The following is a 12,136-nucleotide window of genomic DNA, read 5'->3' as shown; positions in this document are numbered from 1 at the left end:
TCCTTTCAAATTGCATTTTTCCTTCTTATGCGCTCTATAACCTATTTCCAGAAAGAATATTTATTACATCAATCTGTACTAGTTAAGTGTTACTTTTTCTAGCTGGCTGTTTTTGTTCTGTTTTCCTTTTGGCATAAAGATGGAACAATTAAAAATGAGTCAATCCACATTGTACTTTTTTTTATCTTTTCCAGAAATGTTTAGTAAGTGTTGCTATAGGAGGAAGAATGCTGGACTCACATCTGATTGTGTCAGGGCATTTCTGTTTCTGTAAGATGATTTCCAATGCCCGCTATTGGATAATATCAGCGTTATCCTAGTATTTTCTCTGTGTAAAGGAATCATGTGGTAATTAAACAAGCATGCATTCAGAGGTGCTCTGGCACATCATAAAGCAAATGGGAAATCCTTTTTATTTCCACTCAGATTCCAGCATGTTTGATACTACCTGAAACTGGTAAAAGGGTATTAATGATTTATAGTTTGCAAATTTCCCTATCAGTGGCTTTTATTTCATCACTTTCATTATTTTAGAATTACAGAATCATAGAATCATAGAATGGTTAGGGGTGGAAGGGACCTCAAAGATCATCTAGTTCCAAACCCCCTGCCATGGACAGAGACACCCTCCACTACACCAGGTCGCCCAAAGCCTCATCCAACCTGGCCTTGAACACTGCCAGGGACGGGACATCTACAACTTCTCTGGGCAACCTGCTCCAGTGCCTCACCACCCTCTGAGTGAAAAATTTCTTCCTTATATGTAATCTAAATTTGCCCTCTTTCAATTTAAAGCCATTTCCCCTTGTCCTATCACTATATACCCTTGTAAAAAGTCCCTCTCCAGCTTTCCTGTAGGCCCCCTTTGAAATTTTCAAAGACTTGATTACATTCTTAATTATTAGTGTACATACTTCCTCCAAACTTCTATCTGATAAGATCAGCAATATTCCTTAGTGTGGAAATTTCATCAGGTAATGTTAAAATGCTAAAAAAGCCTAGCTCCCTGCTTCTTCTTAGTTTTTGTGTATCTCAGTTTGCGTTGCTTTCCAGACTCTGATGAGTCATTGCATTTACTTTGTACTGATACTTTTCACATTGCATGCCTGAATAGTGATTTTGATTTCCTTGTTTTCTGGTCAGAAAAAGCGTCATTTTTTTTCTTGTAGGTAACACTGTTTTTTTGCCAGATCAGAGAAACTCTCTTTTCCAAGCTACGATTGCACAGGATGTTGTGAAAACCACATGCAGGTGTCTCTGGTCACTTTCAAAGATGTTGATGCTGTTTTCTTAGTAGCAGCTAGGTCCCAAGGAGATCTCTCTTTATAATGCAGACAAATAAGATAAAGATCTAAAACATAAACAGTATAAAATATAACAATCAACTATGAGGATATAAATGAACATTTCAAGTACAAGAGACTCCCAACTATGTAAATTTGATTTCCCTTCTACTCCTTGTCACGGCCATAGGGTGTGACGGGGTATTGCTGAGCATCAATGTGTGTTCTAAGAGCCGCATAACCCAGTATTTAAAGTTTAGCAGAGCATTTTTAGAGGCTGGGCTTCAGAGACAGGCCCATGGTTTGTTCACTCCTGCAAGCAAATAAAACAGCGGCTTTCGCCTCCAGATAAAGGGCTCTGATAGTACCAGCTCCAGCTCTCCACCCTGCTCCTCAGCCACTCACGGCAGAGGGAGTGGGAAGAAATTTCCTTCCACACCTCCTCTGACCTCTTCCTCCTGCTCTGCTGCCTGCCTTGCTATCACCTAAGGGAAGATGAGTGTGATCTTATGCCCTGTGGTTTCCTCCTCCGGTTGCCCCTATACCCGTTCTTAGTCATCTCATCAGCAATTAGGTAGTGACACCCTCTTGGCCTGTGTTTCAGCCTCGCCAGTGAAGCAACCTCAGGAGGAGCAGTGTGATGGTTCAGGGATGTTGTCTTCCCTGCCTACTGCTGCTACTTGTTTAAAAAGGAAAAAAAAATCAGACTACAACATCTATTTCTGAGTTTTCTTTTCTCATTGTGGAGCTTAGCCTCCAGAGGTAGGTAAAGGATGATTAAAACCTGCTGAGCCAGCAGACTTGGCACAAACCCAAGTAGATCCTCGAACTTTTGAAAGGAGTTGTAAAAAATCGGGAAGCATTAACCTCAGATGATTTTTTGTTTTGATGGAAAGATGAAAGCCGGAAACACGTAACTGAATTAGTGTTTGGAGAGATAAAGCGCTTCTGAAGTTAAATCAAAGTATCGTGTTCGTCATAGTTAAAGTAGTTAATATTTGCCAGATTCGCTTGAGGTGTTTTGATGTAAAGTGATGACAACAGTGGCACAGTGTGCTTGCACAGATAAAAACGAGGCATACGCACATCCAACTCTTTTTACAGAAATACACCATCAGCGTTGTTCCTGTTTAACCTGCAAAATCTTCTACATTTTACTAATACATTCTACAGATTATGTCGTAACGGTGCAGAAAGTGATTTATTTTAGATATAAAACATAAGTCATGTTTCAAACTGTCTTATCATTTGCCTGTTTCAACTTTATGTGCAGTAACTGGGTAAAACTTTAACAAGTATTTAGCTGTATGAATTATCCTCATGGGCTACGCCTGCTGTGGCAACCGAATTATTTGTCAGCAGAATTTCTTTTCACAGCCTCCTCTTATCAGAAGACAGCCGCGATTACTAACCTAAAGTGGTATGTGAAACCATATGGTGTTTTGGAGCTGCTTGGTTACGGTGAAGGATAAATAGCTCCTGACCCTAAACAGGATCTTTTTAAGAAAAAAAAGCGGTGTCCCTATGCCTTATAAGGCATGCGCATTGCCGAAGGGGCGGTAACGGGCTCATGCTGCTGAGTTTTTTCGGGCAGCGGTGACAGGCGACTGCAGAAGTTGTGCTGAAATTGCAAACGCTTCGTTCCCGGCACTTAGCAGCGAAACTCGGCAAAGAGAGGAGGCATCAGGTGAAATTAGAAAAAAAAAAAAACCAACAACACATCACTCGATCATGGGAAAATCAGGTGAGCAAATGCCTTCGTGCAGTTGGCTGTGTCTTCTTACAACGTCCGTGCCTGGTTTTGTGCTCGGAAAGCATTGCTGAAGCCTTAGTGGCTTTCCTCGGAAAAAGCTGCTTTCATTTGTGCATGGTACAGCCTGGGAGGAGCTTTCTCTCTGACACGGGGTGAGATTAAAAAAAGTAAGAAAAACCCTTCCCCGACCTGCACAACGCAGAGGTAGTTGTATTTTGTGTACAGCTTACATTTTGTAACTGAGAGTAGCTTTGCTTTGCTGTATGAAATAGTTATAAGCCAGATAGCTTTAAAATTATCTTGTGTCTAGCTGTCTGACAAAACTTCCCTGTGTTGCAGATAGGCAGCAGGATGCTTTGAGGTGGGGGCAGCTTTTCATCACCCTTCCTGTTAAGAGGATTTAGATTTAAGCTTTGGTTAAAACAGTACTGGTTAAACAGTACTTGGATACTGTTTAGCTGAGCCCTGCTCAGCTCCTAAGTCTCTCCCCAGCTGTGCACGTCTTTGTGAAGCCTCTCCCTGCTGCTGGCTGCCTTGTTGGTCCTTTCCCCACCGCTGCTGGCTGGCTGCATGCCCTGCTCTGTCAGTCTTGGCTGGGGGAGACTCCTCCGAAGCTGCCAAGGAGCCGGAGACCTTAAGAAGAGAGAGCTCATGCCCAAGGCTTTCTGCATCTTTGTCCTGTTAGAGTCATGAGCAGAAATCTGTGCCGATCTTCTGAAACGGCTGTGAAACTGGATGGTTTATTTTTGTTCTTGTGGTTAGGATGTTATTTCTGTGACAAACTAGAGCCTGGCGGCATATTGTCTGTCTGTCCTGTGCGCAAACAGCACGTATGGGGCATGGTCAGCAAAACCTAGTACTTGATTCATTTAAAACCACGGGCCTCTTCCAGAGAAACTTGAGGAAGATCTTTGTGTGGGTAACGCTTTAATGGGCCTCAGCATGCATGTGTTGAATTTATTTCCTTTCTCTTTTTTTTAAAGGTCAGCATCCCAGGTGAGATCAGAGCCATCTGTAAATGTGACTGTAAAGAACTTACTGGTATGACACCCAGACCAGGCGAAGCACCATATAGCTGCTGGTGGGTGGTTTTGGCCCCATGACCTGGAAGCTGCATAGGCTTTCAAATGGGTTGGGATTTAGTAAATAACTTTTCAACAATTTAAATAACTGTAGTCGCTCAGAAGTATCAAGTTCAGCACTTCCTTGCTAATAGCGTAAAAAGTACAAATACCAGATAACTCTAGTAGCTGTATGTTACTTTAGCAAAGCTACTTTTAGCAAAAGAAGTAGAGATGTTCCACTGTGCACCTCCCAATCCCAAAATTATTAAAATCTTCTGTCTTAATATATGCACAGTCTCCATTTGCAAATTGCTAATACAGTCATAAGGCAATTACTGTCTTTGTTATTTCCCGCACCTTTATTTCTGCACATTAGTGGGTTGTTTCAGACTAAGGCGCAGTGACAGACCAGAAACTGCTTTTGCCAAGGCTCAAGTATTGTTTGCATCCCTAAGTAGTTGTACAAAGGGAGCTTGAGATGTAAGTATATGTTAAAAATATTATGTGGCTTGTGTCTTGCTTTTCAAATTGACAATAAACGGGGTCCAGGTCTTGAGCTGCGTGCAGTATTTTTAGATGAATCATAAAACTGAGATCCTGTCCTGACAATTGGTTTATTGACTAAATCCCATCTGCCCTTTCCACTGCACTGAAGCCTTTAAATGCCTGTCTGAGCTCATTCAGTGTGGTTTGCCTTTGAATGGGTGAGAGCAGCTATTTTTTTAAAGAGTACCACTTCCTCTGTGTTTTGTGTAAAATACCTCATGTTCCTGCTGTAGTACTCTTGAGGACACAATGGGAGCAGGTTTCTCTATACTAGGATGTATGGAAACATAACAGGTTGGGACCCGTCTGACCTCCAAACAGAGCACTTTCTCCTCTCCTGGGCCAGAAGGAGATTACCTGCAGGTGTAAATTTAAGGGTGCTCTAATTCATGTAAAGTGGGGCCCCTATTTTACAATAAATGTCTTCAGTTTCTTTAATTTTTTATCTTCTATAAATCTATCTTGAGGCCTAAGTATCCCCAAGCAAAGAAATCCTGCTGTTGAAAATCTCAGTTCTTTGATAAAAGCTCTCTAATGATGTGTCGTTACTGCTAGCTGCTGGGTTATATTTGAAGCAACATTCTTGCAAGTTATCAGAGCCAGAGACTTAGCATTGGTTTTGCTTCGCTGAATAGAGCTGAGCGTTTGAAGACATCGGTACCTCTGACTCAGCTTTCTTCCTTGGAAGCTGCAGGCTGCTAAAACCAAATTCATACTGAAACTCCCTCATCAGGTTTCGAAAAAATGCCTCCCATGGCTGTAACATTTGCAAATACTTAAGCCAAACACGGGGACCCCCTCCGCCCTCCCCCTGCTCTTCTCCTTTCGAACAGCATTTGGATTAGCCGGCGGTGCAGGCTGCTCTCCCTGCAGATCCCGGAAAGCCCTAACCGAAAAGACTGGGAGAAGTATTTTCTGGAGGAAACGAGGCGATGGTGAGCTGGCTGCTCTTTGTTGCCCTGTTGCTAAGACTGCTGCGTGGGCAGGGCTCTGACCCCCCGCAGCGGTGCGTGGTCGGAGGCCGGGGTGCTTTGGGCAGCCCTGGCCCAGAGGGGATATCTATGTGAGGGAGCAGCTGCGGTCGATGCTCGGGGAAGCAGCCGGCTGCTCCTTGCTCTGGAGTGTGGGGGTTTCTGATGCAGGGTGGGTGTCTCCGAAAAGGCTGGGATGGTGGCAGAAAAAGGCTGCTGAAAGTCTCATTTCTTCCGCTTCCCCCTCTGGCCCTTGCCTGGTGGGGGAAGGGAGCTAGCCCTGCTCGCTCCCTAAAAAACAGGCGGAGGTGATGGCAGGGGAATTACCCTGTTTCTTATGGCTAGTGGGTGCAGATGCTGTCAGACAAAGACAAGGACAGGCTCAGTTAATATTGGCTATCTTTTTGCAGTGTTTAGTTTTCTTTTTCTTTTATTTTATTTTTTTTTAATTCTTCTGCAAATGTGGGTGGGGCTCCAGAGAAAGGGCTGGGAGTTACCCGCTACGCTGCTTGTCGAGTCGGTACCGAAATAAGGGCTGAGAAAGGCTTTTGACGAAAAGAAAAGAGACAGGAACCAAACACGGTGCAGTTTCCCATGCTGGTTTTAGTCTTCCTTAGAAGCGTGTGCTGGTTTTTAACTCTTTAGATGCACCTTCGGAGCACAGTAAGACGGACTGTTGTGTTTGCTGAGGAGTGAGCTACATCTTCAACTGATCTGAAGTGCAAACTTGTACTTCAGCATCTTGGTAGGAGACGGCTGTAGCAGGTCCTAACGAAAGTACTAGCATGCTAGAGAAGTGACCTGTTTGCTTTCTGAGAAATGCAATACTTCCAAACAGCCAAAACGACAAGGCGTTTCACGCTGGCTGGTTTTGCAGGACCGGTGGGGATAAAGGAAATGAATTAGTCTAAACTGCTGGCAACCGAGCGTTCGCCTTTGGTAACAGCGGGGCATTTGCAGAACTTGTCATCAATACGAGTTACTGACTGTTTCTCTTTACACCAGAACTGAACTGGAGGTGTGGTGGAAAAAGGGCCTTTCAAAAGTCAAGTTAATTCAATTAAAACCCCCATGCTTCTCCGTTTGTTTTGTTGTTTGTTTTTGCTTTTTTTTTTGTGTAGAAGACACTGATTACTCTGGTTCAAGTTCAATAAATGGCAAATAGAGACAAATCTGCCAGGAAGCCATCAGACTTTCCCAGAGAGTATTCTGGGCCAAATTTTTACCTGTCTGTTGAACCGTCAGGGTTTCAGTGGGGAAGAGGAGGAGAATGCAGCAGCCATCCTGTGCAACAGTGGTTACTCCTACTGACTGTTAGACTAGAGTAGCCTTAGCTCCTCATGCTCAAGGCAGATAAATGCCAAAACAAGTCTGAAGGTCTAGCAAAGAATAAGATGGAATGTGATGATCTGTAGTAACCAAGATACATACCTACCAAGGTTTCCCATGCCATAGAGCTGCACATCCAAAAACATCAGCTCTCCTTTCTGAATCCTCCAAGAAATTTTTCTCAAAAAAAAAAAAACCCAAACACACATGAAGAAAGCTTTTATTACTGAAAAAATTCAAACCCTTAGTTTCCTATCAATATAGTTGGTAGTGTCTGTCTTGCCTGGATGTGAATTTGCCTCAGTTGCTGCTCTACGTGTAGGAACAAGAAGTATGAGAAGACGAGTCTCTTGATTTTAACTGCTTTGTTGTGTTTTACATATCTCAACAGGCCAGAAGGCTATTTCAAATCATTATTTTGGTAGAGGCCATGCTGTTCTCTGAAAGATTAGCTGGAGCATATCTATGTTATGTTTTTACAGGCGTATGTAAGCCAGTTCTGCCCAGTCTCTGAAGGTCTGAACAGCAGCTCTGCTGGAGCTGGGCTGGGCAGCCCCACAGAGGGCGGTGAGGTGAGACCACCGCTCTGGTTCAGAACGGACTCCTGTGCAAGCAGGTGTGAGGAGACAGTAGTAGGCTGGGGTGTTGTGGAGGAAGACGACACGGGACTGTTTAAGGTCATCACAAATGTTATTTAATATAATTTAAAGTTGACTGAACTGAGTTACCAGAGCAAATCTCAGCTTTGATCAGAAATCGTGTGGGCTTTGCCTGGTCTCAACTCTCAGCATGATCATCACAGAGCTGCACGAAACAATGCGTTAACTGTCCTTCTGAAGCTTTGCCGTGCCATCGTTGCAGTGCGGTGTTTGGGAGCCATTTTCTAACACAAATTGTGAGGGCTGTCCCCACATCTACACCTGTGCATCGGAAAGCCGAAATGGGGTTACATGTGTTGCTGAAGTCTCTATACCCTGTTGTAAACGTAAACATGGAGAGCAGGGGGGCTGTTTTCCATGAGACAGCTCTGATGATAGTTTGTTATAGGCAGATGTTAAGAGATTATTGCGTACCTCGTTAATTATACCCTATGTGTCTGTTTGTCACACTTGTAAATTCTGTGGGCCACTGACATGTGTTGGGCACTTAATAAGTGATCCTCAGAAGGTGATTTGGGATGAACTGTGGTAGGGTATAACCTGTTCTTGAATTTTCCCATATGAAGACCCATTACTAAAACAGACCTCTCAGCTTAGAATCACAGAAGGCTTGAGGTGGGAAGATGACCTCTGGAGATCAACTGGTCCAACTCTCCCTGCTCAAGCAGGCCCATCTAGAGCTGGTTGTCCAGGACCATGTCCAGACAGCTTTTGAATATTTACAAGGATGGAGATTCCACAACCTCTCAGGGCAACCTGTGCCAGCACTCAGTCACTCTAACAATGAAAAAGTGTTTCTTGCTGTTTAGACTTTGATAGGTCTTATAGCTTCTATAGCTCCACCGTATGAGGACTTATGACTGTAAGGAGTATATTCACCTGAACTGCCCCCATGGCAGGTCACAGGAAGAGATGTCCGTGACATAATGTTGAAGGTGTGGCACTGGCTTTCCAGAGAGATACAAAGGGCTTCCCTTTGGAACTGCAGTCCCTGGGTGTAGGCATGTATGTACATTCTTTGCATATACTGCAGTCTCCTTTTTTCCTTTGGCTCCCAAACACTGGGCCAGTGCATAAGCAACAGGAGCTGCAGAAGGAACATTGAAATCAAGAAGTTTAAATATTTTGGGGTTTAGGTGGAATTTGACCTTCCAGGGAGTGTTGTGGGGCAATAGGCCTATTTGGTCCTTTAAATACATTCTAGTCAGACTAGATATAAGGAAGAATTTTTTTATAATGACAGTGGTGAAACATTGGAACAGGTTGCTCAGAGACACTGTGGGTGCCCCATCACTGGAAGCATTCAAGGTCAGGTTGGATGGGGCTCCGAGCAACCTGATCTAGTTGAAGATGTCCCTGCTCACTGCAGGGGGTTGGACTGGATGACCTTTAAAGGTCCCATCCAACCCAAACCATTCTATTATTTTATGATTCTATGAAATAAAGACTATGGTTTTTAAGATTTTGAGTTACGGGAACTGGGGTTTAGCCTGTTGAGCAGGTAGATGAGAATGAGATTATATAATTGTAAGTAAATATGGGTAAAGAAAGCTTCCTGTCTCTCCCTGCCTGGTCAGGCTACTGGATAGGTGAGTTTACACATCAGTGATTGGAAGAAATGTGCATAACCATATTTCCATGCCTCAGGGAGGTGCATAAATAAACCTACTTTGAGCACTGCCCCAGCTAGCTTGGATGTCCTTGGCAGAAAAGCAAGGTGAGAGAATATTGAAGCTACTGAGATAAAAGCTAGCTCAGGTATGGCTACCCCGAGCAATGGTAGAACCTAAATGGTAGAGTTATAAGATGGCGGAGCATATCGCAGAAGTCACGGGATAGTTTTTTTACCTTCCTTCAATTCTTCTTCTCTGCCAAATTCTTCACTTTGCAAAGACTTTGGTTGGCACCAGGCAGCTAACAGTGCTATATAACATGAACGTAGCACTGGCTGCCAGTAAGGTTGTCTCTGTTGCTGCCCATCCACAGAGCATGAGAATATGCAGCATCCAAAATGTGAATAAGTGACCAGCAAAAATTACTCGTTAGACATGCAAACAACTTACACAGGGCTTAGAAGAGCTGTTACTTGCTGAAGAGTATAGTAATATGCTGCCGTCACGCAAACATTATTATAAGGTGGAATCACAACCTAATGGCTGAAGCTCAGACTTAGTAGTAGGGAAGTTCTGATTTCTGGTGGTGTTACTCATTAGTGTATACAATTGCACCTTATTTTCTTCATAAATTACTATAATTGGAAATTCTAAGCAGATATGATATTGAGGGGGTAGAGGAAAGAGAAAAAATGGAGAAGATTGCTTCACTTTCTTCTCCTGCATAGTGTGGTCAGTTCTAACACACACAGGTTGCTTGCGGCTTCGTATTCTGAAGTTTATGTACCGTAGGAATTGTGTGGCAATTAGATTGAAGAATACAAGGCCTTACAAATGAGAGAGTCTCCTTAGCCTTTTTAAAAGGGTTAGCACCTTACACATTAACTGACTACAAGGTTTGTCTGTGTGGGTGTGTGGCATGATTACAATATTAGTCATTCTCCACGGCAGAATAGTAACAAAAATAATATTTTTGATTGTCTTTCATGCAAACCTAACACTGGCTTCCCTAGATATTATAAGCAGTCAGTTCTGACCTTATGCAAGATGACCACTCCATGGTAGTGACTACCTGACAGGCTTGTTGGTCCGATTGGAGGAGAGACTTCTCCCCCACCCTTGTCTCCAATGAAAGTGAGAACTTGGTTCTATCAGTGCTCAAGACTGCTGATTAGAGTTGCTTTTTTTTCAAATGCTTATATCACAGAAGGCTCGGCTGCCTCTCAGAGCTGTGCAGTTTCCAGTTTACCAGGTGTTCCTTTTTAATCAGGGCAGTCAATTGCCTAACAGTTTATAAAGGGCCTTAAGTGAGGAAGTAATCAACGCTGTCTATTATAGCAAGAATAGGATTTGCAATCAAATAGTGACATGACTAATGTCACTGAAACATTATTACACCGGCAGCTTCATATTCTCGGGCAATATGCCTCAAATTGGGCATGGGGGAAAATAGTCTGTTACGTCATATGGCACAGATAATGCAAGGTTATTAAGTTGCCAGTTTGCTGTAGAGGAAAGCCAGATAATAAAATGAGTGGGGACGTCGTCCATCAGATTCAATTAACTCAGACATCTTACTGTTGTCCTGAAGCTCACCCTAGTGATAAGCAGGTGTGTAAGAAAAGTTCAGGCAAAACTGAATGCTGAAAGACATCAGAGACTCTCCTCCCTGAAGACAGACCTCCTGAGCTAAAGGGAAACCTATTTTGAGCAGCCTGATAAACACAAAAAGGTTCCAGGAAACTACTCCCATTCAAACTCATGTCTAATTATAGCCCACTATTTCTCTCATTCCTGTAAGTGATACTTTCTCTTCTAACTTTTAGTAGGGTCATAGGATAGTTCAGGTTGGAAGATGTTATGGTTTGATGGGGCGGGGGGGGGGGAGGGGTTCTGGTGGCAGGAGAGGGGCTTTGCTCCCTGTGACCTCCCTGGTTTTGGAACTGGGTCAGACCTGGTTCTGGCCACCAGATCGGACTCCCATCCCCCTCAGGGTTGAACCAATCAGGGCCTCTGCGAATTGCCCTATTTAAGTCGGGACAAAGGAAGCGGAAAAGGTGCTTTGCCCAAGAGCGAGGAGAGAAGGGAGGAGGGCACTGCTCCCGGCCGGGCAGCTACCTGTGTTGGGCCAGCGCCGCCAACTGAGGATGGTGGCGGCGGAGCCGGCTGGGGAACTCGGGGAGCACCCCACTCTCGGGGTGCCCACTGGGCTGAGTTCACCTGGAGAAGACTGAAATCTGAGAGAAACAGCCACATCAACACCAGGTCAGTGAGGATGGAGTGGGAGGAGGTGTGCCAGAGGTGAGTTTCCCTTGCAGCTGGTGGTGAGATGGCAGGTGGCCCCCCTGCAACCAGGACGGCCTTGGTGGAGCAGAGACCCACTCGCAGCCCGTGGAGAGAAGATGCCTGAGCCTGAGGATGGTCATGTTGGGATGCACGACAAGGCAGAGAGGCATCTGGAGTCTGCGTGACGACCCACGCTGGAGTGAGTGGCTACAGCTCCCTAAGTATCTGAGACTGTGGTAAAGCCTACACTGGGGCAATCCGATGGGGAAGGATTGCATCCTGTGGGCTGGACTCATGCTGGAGAAGTTTGTGGATTTTTCCTCGTGAGTTAGGGGATCCACTGGAGCAGGGGAAAAGGGTGTAAGGACTCCTCCTCCGTTAAGAAAGAAGCAGCAGTAACAGCACGGAATGAACTGACCTGCACTCCCCCAGTCCCTGCCCCCTGCGCCGTTGGGGGGAGGAGGTAGAGCCGGGAGGAAAAGGAAAAGGGGGGGTGGGGGGGAAGGAAGGTGTTGGTTTTAAGATCTGGCTTTGTTTCTTTTTATCCTCTCACATAACTGGTTTTGTTTCCCTTTGTCCTTTCAAGTAACTGTCCATAAATTGTTTTGCTTTAAGAAAGCCAAGTCTGTTTT

The 12,136-nt window shown here is 44.5% G+C and overlaps 1 protein-coding gene across 1 annotated transcript in view; it reads left to right on the top strand.

Annotated features, from left to right (window-relative positions):
- The first annotated feature begins 2,976 nt into the window (after nucleotides 1-2,976).
- Nucleotides 2,977-12,136, top strand: part of GLIPR2 (GLI pathogenesis related 2) — a 30,344-nt gene continuing 21,184 nt past the window's right edge. Inside the window, exon 1 of the mRNA XM_086608524.1 lies at nucleotides 2,977-3,027. Coding sequence (XP_086464650.1) covers nucleotides 3,015-3,027 — 13 coding nt within the window. The 5' untranslated portion in view covers nucleotides 2,977-3,014. The remainder of the gene's footprint in view (nucleotides 3,028-12,136) is intronic.

The sequence above is a fragment of the Tauraco erythrolophus genome, chromosome 3 (assembly GCF_009769465.1).
Source record: "Tauraco erythrolophus isolate bTauEry1 chromosome 3, bTauEry1.pri, whole genome shotgun sequence".
Taxonomy (NCBI): Eukaryota; Metazoa; Chordata; class Aves; order Musophagiformes; family Musophagidae; genus Tauraco; species Tauraco erythrolophus.
This window is presented reverse-complemented; position numbering and strand designations above follow the sequence as displayed.